This window comes from Anguilla rostrata, chromosome 16 (assembly GCF_018555375.3).
Source record: "Anguilla rostrata isolate EN2019 chromosome 16, ASM1855537v3, whole genome shotgun sequence".
Classification (NCBI taxonomy): domain Eukaryota; kingdom Metazoa; phylum Chordata; class Actinopteri; order Anguilliformes; family Anguillidae; genus Anguilla; species Anguilla rostrata.
The window spans coordinates 16,229,419-16,254,434 of record NC_057948.1 but is presented as its reverse complement, the minus strand read 5'-3'; the positions used below and the strand labels follow the sequence as shown (position 1 = coordinate 16,254,434).

The 25,016-nt window shown below is 42.6% G+C and overlaps 2 protein-coding genes across 8 annotated transcripts in view; one reads left to right on the top strand and one right to left on the bottom strand.

The window, feature by feature from the left end:
* Window positions 1–25,016, bottom strand: part of foxb1a (forkhead box B1a) — a 181,008-nt gene that overhangs the window by 22,886 nt on the left and 133,106 nt on the right. For 2 of the 7 annotated variants that reach the window (XR_010326062.1, XR_010326065.1), the window contains exon 8: window positions 3,554–3,614. The exons of 2 other annotated variants lie outside the window; for them this stretch is intronic. The gene's annotated coding sequence lies outside the window, so the exon portion shown is untranslated. Of the gene's footprint in view, window positions 1–3,551; window positions 3,615–10,337; window positions 11,218–25,016 lie in introns of those variants that run through there. 3 more of the 7 variants (XR_010326061.1, XR_010326063.1, XR_010326068.1) reach the window with 2 other exon arrangements.
* On the top strand, window positions 14,150–23,942 carry LOC135241782 (annexin A2-like). Its single transcript, XM_064312458.1, has 13 exons — window positions 14,150–14,253; window positions 15,992–16,052; window positions 16,459–16,552; window positions 17,265–17,359; window positions 17,571–17,684; window positions 18,766–18,856; window positions 19,431–19,510; window positions 19,618–19,677; window positions 20,291–20,384; window positions 21,510–21,605; window positions 22,293–22,351; window positions 23,230–23,352; window positions 23,578–23,942. The coding sequence occupies exons 2-13, from the start codon at window positions 16,002–16,004 to the stop codon at window positions 23,635–23,637; spliced, it is 1,017 nt and encodes a 338-aa protein (XP_064168528.1). The 5' UTR covers window positions 14,150–14,253; window positions 15,992–16,001; the 3' UTR covers window positions 23,638–23,942.

The window sequence follows — 25,016 nt, the reverse complement described above, 5'->3', positions numbered from 1 at the left end:
CACCTCCTTTCTGTTTGTGAAGCATAACCGTACACATCCTGTAGCTTAATGGGCTTTTCATATGTCACCTTCCTTGGTGTGGGTCTGGCTTGGTTTATCACTGTACTGTTTGCAAGGACATATCGTGGCCTTGCAGTTCTGCACTGTGGTTAACCATCTTCTCGTCAACACCAATGTTCAGTTCCATAGAGGGGGAAAAGTGTGAGTGTCATTATTACTTGTGCTGTAACATGCCTATTTCAAATGTTTTTGTCACTAAAAATCCAAGCGAGAAGAGTACATGTACATCAATTAAGTAGCATTTAATGCAGCTGCGCTATGGGTCTATAAAGCCATATTGGGCGATGCATATTTTAGTGCCGTGTATAAGCATATTGTAATTTTAACCCTAATGGGCACATTGGGTGTTTTAAAAGTGTTTTCACACTCAAGAGGTGGTCGTTTGTGGTTCTTTTCGAGGTCCACTTAATTTGTGCATTGTGAACACAATGCGTCCCCTGGGTTTTGCTGTGCACTTTAATACTTTTAAGACTTGCCATGCTTTCTATGCCTACCCAGCTGAAAAGAAAAAATGGAATGGCTGCTGGTGGTCTTTGTATGGTCCAAAGAAACCTGGGCTGTTCTTGCATCAGCTTCATCAAAATGTAGCCAAATAACCAAATAAACACATTTGCAGAGGCCATCTTGAAGAAAATTACCCATAATCAGGGGTTGACATAAGTGGTACACAAGTGCACATTAACGGCAAAAAGATTTGCATGCCAATTTTATGTTATAATGGTGCAAATGCCCTACCTATTTTTAGGTACACATTCCATTAGGACATAAAATTTCCATACATTTTTTTCTTTTTGCCATTCATGCGTACTTACGTACTTAAACACCAGTCCATAATTCAATTTTATAACAGCAAGGTCTGAGTTCTAAAGGAGCTGTTGTGTGAACAATAAGTGGTCTGAGATCTCATCGATGCTTAAGTGTACCAGAAAGAGAGCTGAGTCCTCTTTCAAGTCCACTTACAAAGCACACAAAGGACTGAGTTAATTTGCAGCTGGTTCACTTTTCGGTTCACTTAAAAAAGAACTGAGTTTGATTCACTTTAAAAGAACTCTATGTGAAAACACCCTTATTCATCTAGGTTATTCCTAATTCTGTTTTCAGTTCATTCACTCTTTGAATTGATACAGTGCTTTAAATTGAGCTGTTATGTAGTGCCTTTAGGCCTCTATATACCACAGTCTGTGGTCTGGAAAGATTTCAGTTAGTGGAATGGAATTCAGAAGAATGTGGTCTCTGGACAGTAACAATGTGTGACGCTAACACATGCAAGATGTGGCTCGCTATGGTGCTAAAGTACACGTGGACAATTTAATGTTTGAGTGAAAAGAAATGACCTGGTCCCTCACTTCAGCTGCTGATTGAAGTGTTCACTGTCTGTTCTTGCACTATAGGCCTATGGAGCAGTCATGCAAACATATTTATTGTTAACGATTAATTTTTTTTTTTTTGTTTTTTTGGGGGGGGGGGGGGGGTTGAAATGCTTCACAACATTGTTTCTGGTCTGGTCTCTGAGACACAGTAGTTTAAACAAACATATTTTGCAGAACACATTCCTCACTGGCTACAAGGTGGCTGTCTATGGACAGTACTCCTTGTCCACATCTGGCTGACCTTTTCATGCTGCCCACTCAGAGAGATTTAACTTTGTACAAGGCACATGTTTCTAGGGTCCGGTACAGATGTCTAGAATCTGGCAGATATAGCTGGCATGCAGTTAACCTATTCCCTCTTACAACAGCACTGCAAAGTTATCTGAGTATTTGTTTATGTGCAATATGTAATATGATTATGACACTGGGCTCCTACCCCAAGTCTCTTATTAGGACAGCAGTAAAAGTTTAAGTGTTTCAGTTTTGATTTTAATTTTTTTATTTTGAATGTCCCTAAGAGCAGAGATTCATGGCCCCTGCAGGGGACAAAAATGAGTTTCCAGGCCTTAGGAGGATATGCATGTGCATGCTCCTCTCACATGGATGCAATGGAGACCTGCAAAACACTGAATATTTGATAGTCTATGCTTGTGCATGTACTTGTTTGACAGCATGATCTGGAATATATTTTATGTGTATTTACTGTGTTGGGAATGTGGATTTTTTTTCCAAATGCGGATTTAGCGTTGTTCATTAAGTCCACCAGAGGGCGCAAAAGTATTTTGCTTCATTGAAGCGGCGTTTTATACTACAGTGATGTATTTAACAATAATTTAACCTATAGATAAGTAATGAAATTATGACATGGCTGATTTAGGTCTGGTAAGTATGAGAGATCTATCTTATGCAACATGGCAGAACATTAGCTGTGGATATAGTCAGACATAGCCTGGCTATGTCCTAGTAGGTTACAAAACTTTCTCTTTTCAACCAAATGTTGCTGGGATTTCACCTGAATGCCTAGATGCCACTTTACCAACTTTTCTAATATCTTTTTCAAACATATTAACTGGAAAAAGCTCCTGACTGCATCTGTAACTGTAGGTTAGTTTAGATCATCCTAAACAACGTAAACAACCCTGCATAATTACATCTAAAACAAAATACAAAAATAATACAAAAATCATTGAATTTCAGTTAATTCGGGTAGAAATATAAATAAATATATATATATATATATATATATATATATAATATTATATATTAATAATATATTAATATATATATTAAATCTACTGTAATTGCAATATTAAACCTTTACATTAATAGCAGTTTTATCAGTCTACTACCTGGGTTGTTGGCCACATGCATTTTAATCTCCTGCACCACCCAGCTCTATTCTGCCTGGGGGTTCATTTGTTTACACTACTGCATAGGCTGTCACCACAGACAAGATTTCACACGCACAGGCTACAGCTACTGCTGTGCAGCTATTGTGCACGCTCCTGTGTGTGGCTCTGGGTTTGAAGCCTGTAAGAGCGCTAAATAGCAGTAAAATGCAAGGTGGGAGGAAGACTGGGCGTGCTCAGAAACACAAATAAACGTACATAAATCACATGTTCTGCATGCAGCTGCATCCTCCCTGTATATATTCCCTCCCTCACCCCCCCCCCCCCCAAACACACGCGCACACACAGACACACACCACATCTCACCACCGCATACCAATAGGTACATCTATTCCCTTTTCGTCAGTCTCTACAACTATAGCTGCTAAACCCCCTGTCATTTCATTATCTCTATTCCTCCTTCATCCTCAAATTTATGTCACATATCTAATTAGTTTGAGTTCTAGGTCCTCTGATTAATTGGCTTGCTAAATTCCTAATGATGTTTTCCTCAAAGAATGGGGAGGGAGTACTGCTCTCATCCAACAACATGGCCATAATAATGTAAAATGTAAATGCAATCAGCTGCTTCGCTGTATACTGTAAGCTGGAACACTTCCTCAAAATTCCTGAATATCAGAGGGTGTTTCTTGTAGGCCTGAAGACCTGAGTTGTATGGGTTTTCAGGAGGGTGGAGGTTATGCAATGTTTCTCCGGTTCCATGGTAACTCACACATTCTCAGACTGGGTCTGCTGCTCCGGGCCTGGTTCCACCCACATGTCACCTGACACCTCCCTGCAGCACAGTCAGATTCCATGTAAAACACACAACTATGCGGTCATTACAAGGGCTTCTAGAACATCAGACAGGAAGCACAAACTCTTGCTCTCTCTCTCTCTCTCTCACACACACACACAAACACACACACACACACTCTCTCTCTCTCATATCTATTGCATTTTTAAGTTCAAATCTATTCACGTTATCAAAATACATTTGTGTCTACTTATATGCATTCTGATACTTTATATTATAATTGATATTTCACATAAATGCAATTCATAGACATGCCAGGCTTAAAGAATAATCAAGAATTAAGGTAGAGGATTGTTTAAGAGAGAAAACTATAAGTAGTTACTTCCTCTAATTTAAAATCTGTAAGTAAGAAAGATGTTTGTAGGGACTTTTAGTATGGCTTGTAAGTACAGATAATTTATTACTTGTTCTTAGGTCATATTTCCTAGGTGAAGAATTCAGTCATGAAAAATGCTAGTCATACCCAGAACATGCCTTTTATATTTTTTAAATCCAGAGGAAGCAATATTGCTGCTTCCTGTTTAATTATCAATTGAGAAATGTGGGTTTACAGCACAGTGATCAACAACTTAATAAAACAGACAGGGCAACATACTGAAACTATATTTCAATTGAAACATTATTGTTTTATTTAGGAGTGCCATTCCTACAGATTTTCTCAGCTGAAATAATTTGTGCATTCTTTTTGTTTTAGAAAGTGGCATTCTGTGTCTTCACTTCGACTGTAGACATTTGTAGCCCGTTTGCATTCAGGTTTCATAGAAACTTGTCTCCTTTGTTGAAATGTTTGCACATGAATTTGTGCGCCATGTTAGTCATTTCATTTTTGTTTGAGAGCGTTTCTCCGGGCGCAGTTTACGCAGGCGATGAACCCTCCGTGAGCCGTACCCATCTTTTTCCAGCCGTCTCATCTGCTGTTTACCCTCCTCCTCTGTGCTTTCTCTCCTCCTCTCCATGAGAAATATGCTGTGGGGGAAACCGACGGTACAGCTGCAGCATTTTTGAACGCTCTCCAAGTGCTCCACTGGGTGTGCCTACCCACATAGTGCGCAGTGCACAGGCTCTAACTCTCACTGTGTGACAGGCTGACTTACTGTACGATGTTAAATGGGAGGCCGTGCACGGGTAAGATTTACTAAACTAGCTTATAAACCGCACTGTACGCATCTTACCCAGGATGCACTTCTGCCAGAATTAGCGCTGTTTATGCTGCCTTACGAGAAAGAAATTCATCACACATTCTAATCAGAGGCATAGTAAGGAATTCATCTTAAGGAGGGGTTTGATTCCAAATCAAACCAGAAAACGTCCTGAAATTGTGGGGGAGGGGTTTACAGTCATGATCGACTTCCTGAACTCAAAAGGCTAATTCAGCTACTTCAGTGATGACCTCACAAATTGCTCTTGATCAAATGTATTTCCAAATAATACTGAAGGTACTGCTGCAACAACAATATATATTTATTTTGTACCTCACTACAATATGTTTAAATAAGACTTGATGATGCAGGTGATCAAAGAAAAACAATAACAACTCACAAGGAGTACAGTCTTAAAGTTAGCCTGACATTCTTCCTGCTCAGCACTAAACTATGGACTGGCTTATGCTCATTCTGCTCCTGTAATTCCCTGCACAATTTTTCACGTGACTTGCTGGACCAGACTGATCAGCTCCTAAGATCTGAACAGTAATTGGATGCAGTACATTCCTAAAGATTCAAAGAACTGCTACATGACCCCCGAACATTAACCGCTTTATCAGGGGTAAAGATTGAGCACCTCTAACAATCAGCAAAAACCTGTACAAAGGGTTTGGTCAATATTCATCTTTACTGTTGACCTTTGAGCTTTAGGGGAAGTGAATTTAGTATATTTGGTCCACAGTCATACACTGTAGAGACAGGCCAAAAGTATGCCCATTTGATTTCAAAATCAGGTGAGAGGAGCGTGTGTAAACTATGTTGTGTGTAGGTGATCGGAAACCTGAACACTGACAAAGCAACACCTTAGTTCACCACTCTCCTGAAAGTGAAATCTCAGATAAAGAAATTCTACATATCATAAGATTTACAGCATAAAACAACCGCTTGTTTTCTGAGATTTCACTTTCAGGTTTTAGAAAAAGGTTTGAACCGTTACACTTCCTGATATCTGGTCCTTCTCTCTCTGTAACAGGATCTGTTATTCCATTGCAGACTCGGGTGAACAGAGACGGTGCTGCTCCAGCGTTTTACATGTCTTCTGGGGAGACACAACCAGGAGCCACAGAACAACGGCAACATAATTGATCAACACTCCAATATTCAGCATCATCATGTACTGTATGTTTCACGTTTTCTCAGCCCACACTTGGCTGAGATCTCACAAGCTGTGAGACAGACCGAACATTGGATCTAAATAACATTAATCATCAAAATGCAACAGAATGTTGATAAAGCCAATAAACATTTCAATATTTACTGTGGTCACCAGCAGTTGAGGGATGAGTAACAGTAGTATGTCATTGAAATGACTAAAGAGTATAATGTCTGACTAACAGTGTGCTCAGTGGCGGATTATCACTGTTTAAAGTATGTGCGGGAGTGGGAAAGGTGTGGTCCGCTTCGTTGCTATACCCTTCCCTGTAAACCCTGCCACGCACTCATTGCATATACATTTACACTAAGAGGATAGCTGTGTTCAAATGCCTAGACAGTCACACATGTTTGCTTATTAACCTACCCAGGGCAGTATCCTGAGCTATGGCACAGAGGGAGGACGGTAGTTTAGGCTTCTCCCTGAATGTATGGTCTGAGTCAGCCCAGCACGGTTAGAACATAAATTGAAATGGAGTTGGGGCTCCAGTAGGAGGGCTCTCAGTAGTGAGTGCCTTAACCATTATGGGCTGTTCACATGTGGCCGTGGATTTTATAGTAGCTGGAGGGAGCTTCTGTCCAAGTATTTATTCTAGGCTTTGGCATAGAGACTACATTTACTTAGCCTGTTGACAATCTTTATGATGGCAAACCTCATCATCTCTTGTTTCTTTTTCCCTGGGGCTCCTGCCCCTCCCACGCCCTGTGTTCACGGACCGCCCCAGCCTGTTTCCTCACCCTGAGTTCAGGGGAGCGCTCCAGCCCTGTGCCTCTCTGCTTGGTCGCAGACCGCTGCAGCCCTCTTGCTCCCTTGCTTCATGCCCATGCCTTGATGCAGCCTGGAGCTCCAGATGTATCACCCTGCCCCTCTAAACCCCACTATACTGAACTATACAATTTGGACTTCTACTGCTCCAGTTAGTTTATTACCTCAGTTATAACCCGCTTGACCCATTTTATTTGCTTTATTTGCATTTTATTTGATTGATCTTCTAGTACATATTCTATTCCACCCATTCTACCACTGTTTACACCAGGCTGGTCAACGGAGGATGGGCTCCCCCTCTGTAGCCAGGTTCCTCCCGAGATTTCTTCTTACCTCGGTTTGACGGCTTTTCTCCCCTGCCGCTGGGAGATTCTTTTTACCTCATGTGCTTGCTATTTGGGGGTTCAGGCTTGGTTTTTGCATGATTCTTACTCTGTTTTTGCTGTCACTCTACTTTTGCTCTTTTCTGTCTCTCTGTAAAGCACCTTCACGAGTTTTCTGTAAAAAGCACTATGCAAATAATATATCAAATATCTTATCTCTGTCCGTTTAACAATCACTAACAAAACAAGTCCCGCATAAGAGTGGGTTGTTGCCTTTGGAGAGGGGGAGGTAGGGAGGAAGGCCTGTTTGTCAGGACTTACGAAATCAAGAGGAGTGATTCACTGTCTCTGAAAACTGAGCCTGTTTGAGACAAAAGGCCGACTGAGGTAAACGAGGCCTGGCCGTGTGCAGAGGCCAAGAGCGACGCTTCCCTGACATGCCCCTCCTACAGCAAAACAGGCGGAGGCCACAGCCATATGGAGGCACTCTTTTCTTTGTTGTGAGTTAGTGTTTATGAAATCACCCCCCCCCCAACCCCCTCCAAATAAAACAACTAATTAATAATTATAAATCTTTGCATTCATCAGTCATAAATAATTTCAAAAGACTGATCACCAACAATTTGAGGCCAAACCACAAAAAAAAAATTGAGGCCAAACCACACAGCATCAGTCCAAAAACTCATGGGTGCACAATTTGCCCCATTCAACCTTGCCGTCATTCTCTCTGAAACTAAAGCGTCGAGTAAACAAGACAAAACTGATTTCAGATCAGTAAAGGACACTACCCAGCCCTACAGAAGCATGCAAATCCTTTGTATGAAGTGAACTGATGACATTCAATTGAACTCATTTCCATTACAACTGAATTGAAGGCGCACCAGGACGAGGACGCGGTCTCACGCACAGCAGACAGGAAAGCACAGTGACGCTGTGGCGAGACTCTCGGCGAATCACGCGTCGGCTTCCTCTGAAACTGCTGCACCCTGCCACATGGGACAAACCTGCCAATCTTTTGCAATCCTTACTAGGCGTGTATCTTGAAAATCAATGGAACTGCTGCTTATGTGATCTAGATAAGCTACTGGTTGCTGTCAGTCAACTGTGAAGCAATGCGAGGTATGTGACTTGAACTAAGCTAACTGAATGATGAAATGAAAGGCAACAAGACCTTCACAAGCAATTGATTGGGGGTTAAAAGGCTTGTTTTTATGCTATTGAAAAGTTATTCTGGTAAAAGTTTATTTTCAGTCAATGCTGTCTGATAACATAATTGATATGCCAAGAGTCACAGGTAAGCAATTGAATCAGCTGTGTCTGCAAGAACCCAATCACAGCCTAATCATTCTCCTGTCTGCTAAACTGGGGAGGACAGTGTGGAAATGTGGTTGGTTGCTGAGAAATTTGAATTTAGATCTTTTGAAATTTGCCGCTGATTTCACAGCTCAACCATTAAATTATCTTCAGCTTCCATCTAATCTACTGTTCCTATGACAGTAAAAAGATGTTGAATATATGCATATTTTTCAGGGAAAACATTTTTTTTTTTTTTACCTCAACCATATTATTTTGCATTTGTATTATTGATCTAAAAATATTGATCTATTATTGATTCATGATCTAAAAAATACCTATGGTTTCAATTAGGTTATAGGGATCACATTAGGATTAGGGTTAGTGCTAGGGTTAGGGTTATGAAAATGGTAAGTCTGAGGGTTGAGGCGAGTGTACGGCTGTGTTCAACAGCTTGAAGAACGGTTAGTACATGGGTTTGTTAATGATTTTGAAAGCACCATTTTTTAATGACCTCAAACCTATTACTTTGCATTGTATCATGATATTTACCTTGTTTTTCATCAAAGTTAAATGGGTTTTCTGAAGTTTTCGATGGTATCAACGGAGTTTTCGATGGTATCAACGGGTTAAGGGCCCAAACTAGGGTTAGAGTTAGGGTTAGGAGAACGGTAAGGCTGAGGGTTAAGGCGAGTTCATAGCTGTGTTCAGCAGCTTGAAGAACCGTTAATACATGGGTGTACCTATGGCCATTGAAAAATGAGCAATAAATACAGATTTCTTTCAGGGAAAGCTTTTTTAAAAATTTTTAAATAACCTCAAACGTATTATTTTGCATTTGTATTATTTCATTCATGATATTTACCTCATTTTTCATCAATTTTAAATGGAAATGATCGTTTCACAGCTTGCTTTAAAAAAAAAAAAACTTCCTGGGGGGCATGCACATAGAACCCCCTACAGGGGTTGCAGTTCTAGGGTTTAGACTACGCATTTCACCCCTCCCAATATTCAAACTAAAGTTACACCTTTGGTTTGATGAGATGCAGTTGCATTGCCTTCAGTAATTTAATCTTGCAAATGCAGCTGTGAACACTGAGAAAATGTAAAATAAATAAACAGATGAATAAATAAGACGTCAGCTAAGTATGGTATTCTTGCTTTTCTTAACTTTTAATCAGACACGTAACAGTGAAGAATTTTTTCATTTTTCAGAAAACTGCCCAGGTCCTGTGTGCTATGTTCCATTTTGAAAAGACAGTTTACCACAGGAAACATCTGTGCTGGCCATTCCTCTCAATCAGAAGATATCTGCGTATCAACATCCTGGCTTAGAATCCCGAGCCTTCATTGTGCAATGTCCTCCCCCCACTCCCTTTGTAAATATGAGCCTTCCTGTCTAAATCTTTAGCTTAGATTATTTTACATTAAATCATTGTTTCATTGTTTTTGTTGTACCATGATCACCTTTGAGGACCTGACTACAGATGATAAAAGTGGTTTAGATGGCAGGCTGCAGCTGATTAGGGCTTCAGTCATTTGCTGCACAATGTTGTTGCTGACTTATTAATCCTTAAATAATTTTTAAACACTGCGTAAAGGTTTTATTTTACTGACAGAGAAGCTCATCATGTGAAGAATTTCATGGAAAAGTAACACTGTCTTGGATATGCTTAATTTTGCTAGTACATAAAATACAAGCCCAGTCCATGCTGGATTCTACTCCTGCTTGCAATGAGTTTTTTTCCCTTTTTTTCCCATCAAAAACTGATCAGTGGTCAGTATAACCCTTTAACATAACCTTAAATATTTTGTGGAAAAATATTTTTTTGTATTATATCAGTATGCATATTATAAGCATATTAAAATATAAGCATTTTGGGAATCAATCAAACACCCTGCCATTCAGTATTGGGGTAGGGCTTTCACCCCAATAATCCAAGCTCGACGTTGCTAACGTACTTACAGTACAGTCATGACCACAGAATAGGCACACCGATGCATTTGAGCACACACTGTTCCAAGTCTCCTGTCTGGATCCAATTCACTCTCAGACCTCCGGAGCCCAAGAGTGATTTGTGCATTTTGTGTTTCCTTTTTTGGAATCCCTGATGCAGGAAAAGGCCTGTGAAAGAGTTCAGGGAGCAGCTGGAAAAGGCCTGTGAAAGAGTTCAGGGAGCAGCTGGAAAAGGGCTCTCTGATAAAAGAGCGCCAGCAGAGCACAGAACTCCCCCTTCCCCTCTCTCTGAGATGGTCAGGTCGGCAGCACAGCCGCTGAGCTTCCTGGACCGCTTCTGCTGTGACTCATCACGCCACGTGGTGTTTGTCTGCTCGTTTACCATGTTGCCATGCCAATCCCCACGTTACTTCTGAAAGGAAGCAAAACTGCATCTCTGAGAGAGAGCGTGCGATTGCAGTTCTTCAGCCTGAGCACTGGTGAAAGTGAATTATTCAGCAGGCTGTAAAGCTGTGCAGTCACCTTATGTAAGGCTAGGCAGGAGGAATGTTTCTCAAGCAGTGTGAAATGGAACAGCGTACATGCGCAAGACGTTTCAGCTCTGAGATATTAACTGGGTACACACAAAGATACCATCATGCTTGAACTCAATGAACACAGCCTGAAAGAATTTCCACAAAGCTTGGCAGACATCCATGCTGTTCAGATGGGTTCCTTCATGTTTGGACATGCTGAGAGATTGGAGGCAATGTCTTTTCTTGCGCTCAAATGACTGAGACTGAATTCAGCAGGAAGGGCCAGGGCTAATTCTGAACACAAGGTGGCTGTCTAGAATGCCTGTTTTTAAAAAGAGCAGAGCAGTAATAGGGATGGTTGTGCAGCATTTCATCCACAGGCACTGCACACTGCTCTAACTCTCTGTAGTGGCTTTGTGCTTGTGTTATGATTTACTTTACCAAAAATGGTCACCCTTGTTTGTGTCTTATAAGCCCTAAGTTTGAGAAATGTAGTTGGTCTGCATTCTGTGCTCACTTTAATTTCATAGCGTTCTTTTTTGGTAGTTAGGCATTTAAGTTAAGCCCCTAAGCACTTATTTGAGACGTATGTCATCAACCCACCTTCAAAGGCTTTTAAGTACAAGACTTGCATCTGCTTTCCATGATAAGACTTTCCACAATTAATATTTTTTTTCTTAGTTAACATCAAACGAGTCAATCCACAAACAGGTAATGAAGATAGATGTCAGTCTCCAAATCTAGGCACAAAATTGTCGTCCTCAGAATCCAGCTCCACCCACTCTCCGTTGTCATCAGAGAGATGTGGGTATGTCCAGAGGAGGGTTGAGATGGGTAAGAGTGCTTCCGTAACTTTACACTTCCACTTTACTCTTTTCTCAGAAAATGGGAGGCGCTCAGATTCTGCACTGTGACTCACAAACAGGGATGTCTCACAAACCAAATATCCAATGCCAAGGGGCAAGGCCTCTGTGTACAGAGCCACTTTCACTCAAGAGTTTGGGTTTTAGAGAGAGGCCAAAATAGAGAAAGGAATGCAGTACAGTTTTGTTTTCTTGGTCAATTGTCAAATTCAGAATTCAGTGTGCGTTCTCTCACTCAACAGCGCCACCCATGGCAGGATTTGAACCTGCATTGAAATAAAGGCCAAAACACTCAGCCTGTGTCAGTATTTGGGGTGTAAACGTTCACAAGACTCATGGTTCAGTTTGGTTCTGCATGTTTCTGGTGAAACAGAGAAAAAAGTACTATTGCCAGTGCAGCAGCTGGACTGAGACAGGTAGAGGCTGGTAGCACGTGTTCTAGACGACATGCCAATTTTAGAGAAAAGGGAATAAGAGGAGATTAAAAGAATGAATGCAACACTTTGATTTCTTGCTTTTGTTCCGTGTGTGGAATGTGGAGCAGAGTTACCAAACATGAACTCTCATCTATCACACTAACAAGGCTCCTCACCCTCAAAAGCTTTAGCCCCTAAAATTACCAAGGAGGTAACTGCATATTCCATTTTAAAGCAAAGATTAATGCCACAGCCTTTACGTGCAATTTGAACTGCATACTCTGGCTAAGTGTACAATGTCTTTATTGTACCAGGGCATATGTGATTAGATGCAGCCAGCTGTTTTGTGAAATCATGAAGAATACACAGATTGTCATGCTAATGAAAAATTCTCTCTTGTGTTGGAGGAAGATGATGACCAGTTTTTCAGATGCTGCTTAGGGTACAGGGAGAGTATAGAGCCTCATGGATAGTTATGTGTCACTTTTAACTGGGAGGGGTAATATACAATAATTAGTGTGTATGGGGGGGGGTGGTCTGGGTACAAGGTGAACAAGGATGATGTATTCCAGCATCTGTCAGAACGATCTGTTTGTGTAGGCCTGATTTTGATATCAGGCACAGAGAGCCCAAGGGCTTCCACACAGCTCTCAATCTGGAGCACTGCATGCTGGGAAGACTTCCTATCCAACGGGAGTGGCTAGGAAGAGTTAGTGCACAAAAGAAACCCAGATTCACTAAAACCGCATGCATTCCTAAATCCTGAGATAAGAGTTGTTTCATGAAATAGGAGAGACCGATTTCTTATGAACTATAGAGCTGCCAGACATGCTAGCTTCTGATTGGTGGAAACCAACAGGGCAAGGAAAGACCTTCAGCCAGTCACCTTTGAGTCCAGGCTTCTAAGTCCACATGTAATGTACCCACAATGCATATTACACTACATTTATCTGGCAGACACTTTTATCCAAAGCGACGTACAATAACTGCATACCGAAGGTCATTGGAACAGCTACAAAACACAGGTCCGATAAGCTACAATACTCATTTTGTAACAGTTATTCATAGCCATGAACACATTAAGTCCAGTTCACACAATAAACATTACTCTGACCTAACCTATGCTAAGTCAAACTAGGAGGCATGACAAGCTACAACATCAAGATAATGATACAAAGTACAATATAAGTGCTGTATGGAGGTACACGTAACATGAGAGTGGCGTACAGGAGGTGCATGTGTAGCATGAAAGGAGGGAATTTAAGTGATTAAAATGATCCCATATTGAGAGTGCCATGCAGAATGGTGATAGTTAGTCCAGGTATAGCATATACAATGTTGTACCAATATTTGCCAGGGGCAATGTAGGTGAGGGGTGGGGCTACTGTGCTCCAGGCTCTCAAACGTACTGCCGAAAGATAGGGCCAAGCGGTTTCCATGACAAAATTCTCTGAACAAGAGAAAAGTCTACATACTACAGAAATGCTGGAGAAGCAGACAGGCCCGTGATTCTGAAAGCAACTTTATGCCACTTACAGAAGGACTGTACAGCGAATGTGGTCAGCAATCCGTAAATCAGTTCCTTCTCAACTCAGTGAAAAGCCTTATTATATAAGAAGAGCAATCCATACAAACATAGCATATGCCCATCTTTAGAATTGTTTTGGTGCTCCCTCATGTTATTCCATCGGGTACTATAGAGAGCTCAGTACAGTCCAGTGCAGTCCAGTCCAGCCCAGTCCAGTTGTCAGCTGTACCATTCCTTCTACAGGAAAACATATGGTCTGCCCTTTCCACACAGCTCTGTATTGCAAATCCAAATGGGTTCCAGGCTGGGCTTTCCCTTTAAAAAGGAACCGCGCATGGGAGCCGCGTGCTCCAGCTTGCCCTCTGTGCAGGATGGCGCTGCAGTGAGAAGCAGCGGCAGTGCAGGACGAGCAGTCCAGCCAGCTCCTCTCCGCAGCGGGTTAAGACCGAGAGAGGGGAGGAGCTGAGGGGGCGGGGGGGGGGCAGGGCCGGGGGGGCCGGCCCGGCCAGCAGAGGGACCGCCTCCTCTATTAAAGCGCCACACCCTGCAGACTCCTCATAGCTGGGAAACGTTCTGTGCAGCATCTCAGTAGTCTCCACCAAGGTAAGGCCTCTTGCCAGCTCGCTGTCCGGTGTGTGCTGCTCTGACTCTGGCTCTAGTGTTGACTGTAATGCTGGGGGCTGTGCTCAGTTCTGTTTCAGGCACTCACGCTGCCCTGGGCCTTGCCAGTCCCATGCTAGCACGCTAGAGGAAATGCAGCCACAGATAGCATTCTGCAACAAAGTTTAAAGTGTAACAAAGCCACAGTACAGCATATCTGTATTGTCTTTATATGTATATCAATACGCAACTCTGTCTTTTATTGAATTTAGATATAGAAACTGTATGTGTTTTTACAGTGGTATCTACTTTGTAAGTACATTATTCAAACACCTCTTTGATCCATGTTAAACATTGAAAAACTGAAATACTTAAATGCAAGAGTTTCTCTGAAACTGTACATGTGGTATTTGGATGCTTATCTGAATGAGCTAATCGTACACCACTTTAGATACATTTACCTCCTCTGGCGTTTTGAGCACTATAATTCTATTAAAAAGGAAGAGTGGGGGGGGGGGGCGGGGGCTATTTCTTGGCTGCATGTCTCAGAATGCTTTCTCCTGGGTGTGTCTGGCAAAGGATTGCTTTGAAAGGCATCCAGACTACTTATCTAGGACCACTCCAGAAACTATAGCTTTGCTTTAATCACTGCCTCTCTCAAGTCCGATGGTTATCCAAGTAAATAAATGCTTTTGAGTTCTCGTTGCTGCATTTTTTTTATTACTTTGATTTATTTAGTTATGTTACTGTAAAAGGATTGAAAGACCACAGACAAAAAAATAAAACTTGCAGACATCGAGTAATAAATTATTTCATTTGTGCACAGGCCTGTTTAAACTAAGATGATTTTAAAGTACGGAGTAGGAGCAGTGGGGGAAATGTTACAAAGGAATCAATGGCCTTTACAGCACCCAGAAGGCACAGGAGAAATGATTTATTGAATCGATATGGGGTGGGGTCAGTTTGGCCGCATTGCTCTTTGTTGAGAAAATTTCGTTGAGTATGATGGCTGCATGTTTACAAATGCTTAACTCTAAATCTCTTCTGCGCTTTGGCCAAAACATGAATAATAAAAAAACAGATCTTAACAATGGCATCATGGTTTCATAATGCAGTGAATAACTTTTTCACTTAAACATCTCACTCTAAGACACTTGGTCTGGATTCAGTCAACATTTTGTCCTTTATATTTATTTGAAAATAAATGCCGGCTTTAGGTTTTTTCTTCACAGTCTTTCAAGCTCATCGATCATCAGAAGGTTATTTAATCAGGGGTGGCAGAGCAGTGCAATGGTGAGGGAACTGGGTTAGTAAATCAACGGCTGCAGGTAGGTTCGGTTCCCAGGGAAAGCACCATCATTGTGTCCTGGAGCAAGGTTCTTATCCTGAATTGCTTAAGCAAATATCCAGCTGAATATATTGAATCTATGTAAAATGACTGTAATCTGTGTAAGTCACTCCGGATAAGAGCAACTGATAAATGCCTTGAATGTAAATTATTTCTTTCACTCAGCGTGGAGGGAATTGGCCCATAAGGAGTCGCACAGAGCACAGTCCCTGTCTGGCAGTTTAAAACATGCCCTTTGCGCAGCTAAAACGTGTTTGTACAACAAAGCTACTCCTTGCATTGAGTAACCCTGGAAATGAGACGGAGTCATTCACTGAAGCATAGTAGCACTCGTACAGGTTTCTACAGGTTTTTCTACAGCACCGCACAGAAAGCAGTGTTTTTCTTTTGCAGGAAAGTTACAATGTCGCTGGTGAGTGAGTTCCTCGGTCAGCTCACTCTTCAACTGGGTGGAGTAAGTATCAAAACATACTTTTTTAAAATAAGCATCACTTACCCTAATCATACACATGTGCATGCATGCACAGTAATAATGTTTATCAGACAATGGAGTTTTGGTGCTCCGCCGACTCATCTTAGAGAGATGCCTCCTCTCAGTGACTTTTTTAAATAAAGCTGTGAATTCATATGACGTGCGTGTCTGATTTAGTGCTGTGTCTCATTGTGAAAGCCACAGGGATTCTACAACACATTTACACTGTACGCATGTGGGGACCACACATATACTAATTACATTCCCTAATTGCTACCTTATGAACAGTTCTGCTGTGGTGACTCATTTTATGCCACCTTAAAGCGGACTCACCTACCCGTGTGATGTAAACATGGCGTTAGAGTAATGCCCTGTTTTTGATCCACAGGAAAGTGAACCCAAGTACCCAACTGTGGTGCCCTTTGGTGGCTTCGACCCGGAGAAGGATGCTGCCAGGATTGAGACGGCTATCAAAACCAAGGGTAAGGGGGAGCACGACCCCGTCCCTCAATCACAACCCCACTCACCACTCATTGAGTTTCCCACGCCATGGGCGGAAACTGTCTAATCTACAACCAAACAGCTTTCACCCCCTGGATCACGTTCCTCGTTGCAGTACGCAAGTGGTTGTGTTTGGCAAAATGCCACTGTTGACAGAAGACATTGCCTTGTTACTTGTCCTGAGATAAAAAGGTGGAGACAGAAAAGGAGATGTGCTTGTACTAGCCCTCTCCCAGTTTGCCAGTTCAAGTGAGCTGGAAATGAGTCAGCTTCCTGCTTGTGTGTACTCCGCAGACCACAGCAGGACAGTTTCCCGGGCGACGCCCTAGTGCTGCCTGCAGCCAGTAGCTTCCGCCCAGCTTATAAACCGCGCACGAGAGGACAAAGACCGCAGTGCAAACTCAAAAGTCAACTTCAGGAATCCTTTCTCATTCCTGAGCTCATTATAATCGCTGGAAAGTTTGCACAAGGACAGTGGGTTTGAGTTGTTATTGAAGCTTACGCAAAGCATACCATGGCTCTTTGAAAGCCTGGCTTTTGATCCATGCCAATGCACACAAATAGGTTTTAGTTGAGTGAATTTGGTCCGTTATACTGCAGAGTAAATTACTGTGAACTTGCTAAAACAGTCATTTGGCATCAGATGTGGATTCCTAAACCCAAACAAAACTCTCTCTGGCTTTGTTTTCTCAGGTGTGGATGAGCAGACCATCATCGATATCCTTACCAAACGCAGCTACACCCAGCGTTGCGAGATTGCCTTCGCCTATGAGAAGAGAGCCAAGAAGGTCAGAGCAGGGCCACAAACCAATCACTGCTCACCGAGCTTTCCTTTCCCCTCAAAACAATGAACAATGGAGGACGACGCCCTTGCTCAGTTATTTATGTATCAAATATGTCTCCATTAAGAGCAGGCCAGAGATATGTACTAAGGAGAGATATACTGGAGTATGTCTGAAGTCTGAAGTTAAGGGGGATGTATGGATTGTTTCTCCTCAGGACATCATCACAGCCCTGAAGGCGGCGCTGTCGGGCCCTCTGGAGGCAGTGATACTGGGCTTGATGAAGAGCACCTCCCAGTTTGACGCCTCAGAAATCAGAGGCTCCATAAAGGTCAGGACTAACTGGATTGGCTACTGTATGTGGTAACATCCTCAGTCAGTTGTAGGATTGGCTAATTTTCTGGGGTTTTTTTTGTCCTTTTCTGTTCAGGCCATTGAAGCCTGAAATCAGTGCAAAAAAAAAAGTTTCACTATGCTGACTATGCAAACTATGTGCAGTGTTTGGAGGACCAAAGAGATATAGACACTATTTTACTTCCTGAACTTAAGGAATTTTAATAAAGATAAAGCTCACCTTGAAAAAAGATAAACCTTGAAAAAAGCCAGAGGTATAGCAATAACAAAGACAACATTCCCAGGTAAAATACAGAACTGGGGCACTATATTAGCAATAGCTGCTGCAGCACAGCTAAAGGCCCATTAACATTCAGCGTAAAACTAGGTAGATTACAAAACAAATCTGTTCCGAAAGACGGCTTTTTATCAGTCAGGAAATGGGAGAAAGAATGAAAAAGACTGAACTCTCTTGGGCGTGTCCAAAGATAGCACAAAGCTCAGCCTCTGCTGACCTCTAGTGGTACACTGAGAGGCTACAATTTAAGGGGACCTGAAGTGGAAGATGCAAAGTGCAGTGTCATGCTGCTGACAGTTTCTCCTTTATGCAGCATGCGTCAGTCTTGATCTGAAGCACAGGTTCATTTTGGTGAAGGCTTACTGATGCTCTTTCCTATTTTGTTAAATAAATTCTCCAGTTCACTTGCTACCTGTTACAACTCACATCAATTTTAACACCCTCTCACCTTTATTAATTAATTCAGATTAAGATATTGGTATGGCTTTATTTTTCTCATGTTATCATGTAATGGATGTTGTAATGGATGCAGGCTATATGTATTCAGCTACTGTATTTTAGTTCTTCGTTAGCTGACTTGCACTAATGCCTTAGTGATATTGCATCTATGCCCTCTGGTCTGGGAACATTGTTAGCCAGGTCTGGTACTTATATTATTTATATTAAATGCACTTATCCTATATTGTAAGTTACTCTGGATAAGAGTGCCTGCTATATTAAAGTAGGATGTGTTGTAAGATTGTGCCAGGGCAGCGTGTAAAGTCTGCTCACGCACCCACAGGGTTTGGGTACAGATGAAGAAACTCTGATCGAGATGGTCTGCTCTCGCAGTAATGAAGAACTCCAGCAGATCAAACAGGTCTACAAGGAGCGTAAGTCCAGGGAACCTGCTCACTGTGGGAGGGGCTGGGGGTGGGGAACCTGCTCACTGTGGGAGGGGCCGGGGGTGGGGAACCTGCTCACTGTGGGAGGGGCCGGGGGTGGGGAACCTGCTCACTGTGGGAGGGGCCGGGGGTGGGGAACCTGCTCACTGTGGGAGGGGCTGGGGGTGGGGAACCTGCTCACTGTGGGAGGGGCCGGGGTGGGGAACCTGCTCACTGTGGGAGGGGCCGGGGTGGGGAACCTGCTCACTGTGGGAGGGGCCGGGGGTGGGGAACCTGCTCACTGTGGGAGGGGCTGGGGAACCTGCTGACTGTGGGAGGGGTTGGGGGTGGGGAACCTGCTTGCTGTGGGAGGGGCTGGGGGTGGGAACCTGCTCACTGTGGGAGGGGCTGGGGAACCTGCTCACTGTGGGAGGGGCTGGGGAACCTGCTCACTGTGGGAGGGGCTGGGGAACCTGCTCACTGTGGGAGGGGCCAGGGGTGGGGAACCTGCTCGCTGTGGGAGGGGCTGGGGGTGCGGAACCTGAAGGCATTCGGCATGTCTGATCCTCGTTTTCCTCTGCAGTGTTTAAGACGGAGCTGGAGAAGGACGTGGCAGGCGACACGTCAGGGGACTTCCGGAAGCTTCTGCTGGCGCTCGTGCAGGTGAGACCCAGGGCCTCGGCCAGCCAAGGGTAACGATGAACAGAGATTTATCCACAGGGACTGCTGCGTTCTGCTCTTAATGTCTCCCTCCTCCTGTCCCCCAAAAGACAAAGCGAGAGGAGCCCAGCAGCGTTGTGGACCAAGACAGGATCGACCAGGATGCCCGAGTAAGTCAAAGGCCTTTTCTCAATTCCAGGAATATCATAATACCATAAATAAAAGACGCTAACCTGCATAGGCTTTAGGGGCAGTCACTTCGCCTTACTTCTTTTTGAAAGACATGGATTATGACGAATGGGCTGCCATCCTGTCCAGGGGGTGTGCCTGTACATCACAGAAACCAACCCCCCTAATTTCACCACATAACTCAGGCTCCCCTCCAGACATTATTTATTAGCCAGACTGATAATCATATACATTGTACATACTTCAGGCTACAGTTTATATATTATATGATGAAAGTCTAGATGTCTAAAATGTGTACATATAGTTTCTGGGTAGACCAAGGTCCATGGTTTTATATATATATATATATTTTTTACAAGTTTTACTAATTTACTTATGCTGACAGTATTAAGACATTTTACATCATATGCTCTCAGTTTACTTTTAGCGATAGTTGTAGGGTTTTAATATGCTCAAGTCCAATACAGAGCCACAGTAAGCTACATAGAATTTTAGTCCTGCAAGGTTGCCAAGCAGTGTTCTCTGAGCACTATCCCAACAATGCTGCCAATATCACCCTTCTTCAGGTTGCCCTTGTGTTTTGTCCCACTGCAGGCTCTCTACGAAGCTGGTGTTAAGAGGAAAGGCACAGATGTGGCAACCTGGATCTCCATCATGTCTGAGCGCAGCGTCCCACACCTGCAGAAAGGTACTGTCAGACGCCGTTAAACCGTTTCACTTCAGCAACGTCCCTCCAGTGCTCAGTACTCCTGTGCACGGTACGTTCCGATTGCTAACAGGAAGTCGTTGCATTGTCTGGAATGGTGTGCTAACTGACGGCTCTGTCTTTGGCCACGCCCCTTCATGAACATTCACAGCGGGCATAGCAAATCAAAAACATTTTACACTCCCAACAGTGGCAGTCAGAACTAGTTCTCCCTGTGAGTACGCTGTCATGCCATAACAGGAATCGTGGTTGCACATTTTGATGGTAGGGAACAGGACCAGTGTCTTGGGCATAGTCCTTCATGAACTTTAAGCGGCATAGCTCAAACTTTATCACTCCCAAAGGAGAAAAGATTCCTGTTACATCCAGGCAAGTTCAAAAGGATATCTGTGTGGGCAGCATTTAATCTCAAAAGCCATTTGTAGCTGGTGGTATCCATGTATTAATGCAAATACTTAAAAAAAGGACCGTTAACTGTAAATTCAAAGAACCTGGTTGAGGAGCATACTCAAAACTGTGGTCGAATCCATGGTGGTTAGCATCAGTAAAGCAAGCTAAAACCTGATTAACTGTCCAACCTGTGTAGATAATGCCATAACAAAGTTTAAAGGTTTTTTTGTTTGTCTGTTTGTTTTAAATTTAAATATATTCATTGTAGTACATGCTTACATAACTTATATAGGCCCTTAATATATGCTCTTAGAAACAAGGGGCTCAAAAAAGAGTCATTGGCTTGTCTTCATCGGGAAACCCTTTTTAGTTCTTTGCAGAACCCTCTATGATAGGTGTGAAAAGTGTGAAAGTTCCCAGATTAAACTGTTTTGCCCTGGAACGAATGGGTTCCTCTATGGAGGCGCAGAGGAGCCTTTTGGAACCCTTTCTTCTGACAGTGTAATGACATCTAAATTTAGCCATGCTTCTGTTTACTAATGTACTAAATAGCCACTGCACTGTAACCTGTAGTGCGTATTAGAGAAAGTTAAGCATAGCACGAAGGTAATGGTGAGAAAGGAATGTTTGGGAACCCCTACCATAAATGATTCATCCCACATTTACAATACGGGAGATCACAGAGGGGAACTGAACCCAATTTGTTTCCCTCCATAGTGTTCCAGAGATACAACAACTACAGCCCCTATGACATGCAGGAGAGCATCCGGAAGGAAGTGAAAGGAGACCTGGAGATGTCATTCCTCACTCTAGGTATTTTTTTTATTTTTCTCTCACAGTCCATCAAACTTTCATAAGAATTCAGTCGTGGAATTGTCAAGTTTTGTGAAGTGGTGTGTGGATGTGTGTACATGTTCATGTACATATGAATTTGAGTATGTATGTATCAGTGCATGATCATGGGTAAGTGTGAATGCATGGGAGTGTGTGTGCGTGTATGTATGAGTGTGTGTGTGTATGCGTGTGTGTGTGTGTGTGTGTGTGTGTGTGCATGTGTGCGTGCGTGTGTGTGTTTGTGTGTGTGTGTGTGTGTGTGTGTGTGCATGTGTGCGTGCGCGTGTGTATTAAAGCAGTAGCTGATCTCAGTGTCTGGCTGTATTGTGACTGGCACACTGAGGTGACAGCACTGCCCCAGGCCTCTCAGCCTTCCTCAGCTCCCATTTGTACTCTACTAGCAGTTGATTCATTTCTTATTAAACATAATTGCAAGCTGTTTTCAGAAAAACAACATTTGATTTGAAAGGATGCCCCAAAGAGGGAGTGGATCTTTGCCTAAGCACCTCGGGCAGCCCCCTAACCAGGAACATTTTATACACGACAAGAAAATATAAGCACCAAAATGCAGGTTATTTAAATTTGCCCTGTTCTCTCTTCTTGTCCATTTCCTTCACTCTCTCTCTTCCTTCGCTCCTCTCTCTCTCTCTCTTTCTCTTCTTGCAGTTCAGTGCTTTGAAAACAAGCAGCTGTACTTTGCAGGCAGGCTCAATGATGCCATGAAGGTACTTTAAATATTTCATAGCATTTCAAAACAAATTGCTTCTTAACTTTCAGTAACTTAAAATGAAGAAACACAGTAGTAATGGATTTTTAAACATGTCATTATGGCATGTAAAAAAGCATGTGTAATTCTGTTGTATATCTGAGAATATGTATTTTAAAAAAATGTTTTCAACATACAAAAATGCCATGTTTCTCATGCATACAAAGCACCGACTATAAGTCATTACTTAAAAGTTGATGTTGCAATATCTAGGCATGCTGTTTAAAGTATTGATATGCAGAAGTTAATGCTCTTAAGGACCGAGATTCTGTGCTCATTATGGTTATGTCTGTAGGAAATCCAGAAAAGTACCAAACTCTCAAACTCTCGGTGGCGCATACGTACAGGTCCCCGCCGAGACGTAATTTGGTGGATGGCATACCTGCCATCCCAATGCGGGCAGTGAGCAGAGAATGGGTAATGAAGGAAATGCAAAGCAGAGATTACCACACAGTTGTGGCGCACCCATTATTTAAGCAAATAAGAGCCCAGGATATGCATATGGTCTTGTGTAGAAATGCAGGATGGGCCTATAAGGTTACAAGACCAGTTCCTTACCCATTATACTACACTGCTGCTGTAAGGTATAGAGTCAAAGGCACAGGCACTATCAGCGAAGGGCAGCAGTGGGATGAAGCAGATACTCCAGGGATGTGATGTCACTGCATTGACTCAAAATATAAGGAGAAAACAGGTGACAACAAATTTCAACCTGGGGTTAGAGAAGTTAAGCCAGTGGTGCGATAGATAGACAGACAGACATATAGATAGATACTATATAAAGATAAATGTGTTTCAGAGGCTTTGTTACAAAGTGTGTCTCTCTCTATCTCTCAGACCAAAGGGGCAAAGGAGAAGGTGGTAACAAGGATCATGGTTTCGCGCTGTGAGGTCGACCTCATGAAGATACGTTCCGAGTTCAAGAAGCATTTCGGGAAGTCGTTGTACCAGACCATCGCCGTGAGTGTCCCTCACCCCCCCCCCCCCCCAAGCCAAACACCACACCCCCCGCCTTAGCCTCATTTCACACAACACACTCATTACACTTACACTGCTCGCACACCACAGCTATTACTCCACACACACCACAGCCCTGGTCTATACTAAAATATAACTCCATATCTCACCAGTGTGTACAGGAACAATGTGCGTTTCTGAATGCGCTGCTCTCCTCTCCCCCCACAGGAGCACACTAAGGGGGACTACCAGAAGGTCCTTCTGAGTCTGTGCGCAGGAGACGACTGAGGCCGGCGCTATCCCACAATCCTTCAGCAAAGCTGTCCTCGTCACCCTGTCATGCTATGAATGTCGTGGGGCACAGACCCCCGTCCCTCCCCATTGCGCTACTGTCCCAGCTTCCAGTGCCCCCTAATCCAACACCCCACAAGCAGCAGTATCCGCATTGCTGTTTTCATGCGATAAAAAGGAAAAAAACAGTTATCACTGCCTTTCAGTTAACCATGAAAGAATCCCTATAGGACCAGAAGGCTAGTTATGTGGCATGACTCATTGGTAATAATAAACATGCCACATCAGGTGGCTTTCACTCATGTCATTCAAGGTGTGCTTTGCTGTAAGTATTGTACAAGATTGAAAAGATTATCACGGGACGGTGAAATCAGTTGACGTGCAGTTGTGTGGATAACCATTCATAGTTAAGTAAAGTGTTGTTTTAAATCTCGCCACAAGAGTGTGCTAGAGTAATACAGTGTAGAACGACCAGAAGAAAGTGACCTGAAACCATCTGTGGCTCGCCGTGCATAGACTTTGATGTCTTCTGAGCTTTTTACATCCACAAAGCGCAAGGTATCACTTTTGGAAATAATATTACCACATTACTCAACATTACCACGTCTGACATGTTTAGATTGTCAAGCCTTATTTTGTATAAATTACTTGTGGGAATGAGATTTTAATACACCAACATTAGATATTTTTGAGATATTTTTCACTGACCACAAGGCATAACTGTGGCAGTTTCTTAATGTACGAAGCTCCAATTAGACACAGAAATGCGTCTTTGACAGTAGCACACAGACTCTGATCACAAAATAAACTGCAGCATTAAAAAAATCATTATTTATACGTCAATGTTTTGACGCAATATTACTTCAAAAACCCAAAGACCACTTGTGGAAATGCATCCATTTTATCAACTCATTCACTGTTAATGACTAGAATGATTACTGAAGCCATATCTTTTAAATAGGTCCCTCTCATTTTGTAGATATGTCCATAGATTATGTTAGTAACAAGGAATCAAGTCAGTGCTTAGCAGGGTCTAATTATAACAATTAATTTTACACATTGGTTTTCCACATACAGTATGTGCTTTCCAGTAACCAGCTATATTTGGCCTCTGTACAATAACACTTTATTTTTTCGCAGTTAGCAATAGTGTAAGGAAATGCCCATTGTCTATTATCTTAGACAATGAGGAGCTTGATAATGCATAACTGCGTGTGCTGCTTGTGGTTTCAGTCCCTCTTCGATTGATGATTTTGTGATTCAGGTTCATATTTTTTGTAAGTTCTGTCGGCATATCTCACTAAATACAAATTATATAAGGCAAAAAAGATTATATATACATCATGCTCAACATAATGGTGTGATCATATGTTCAT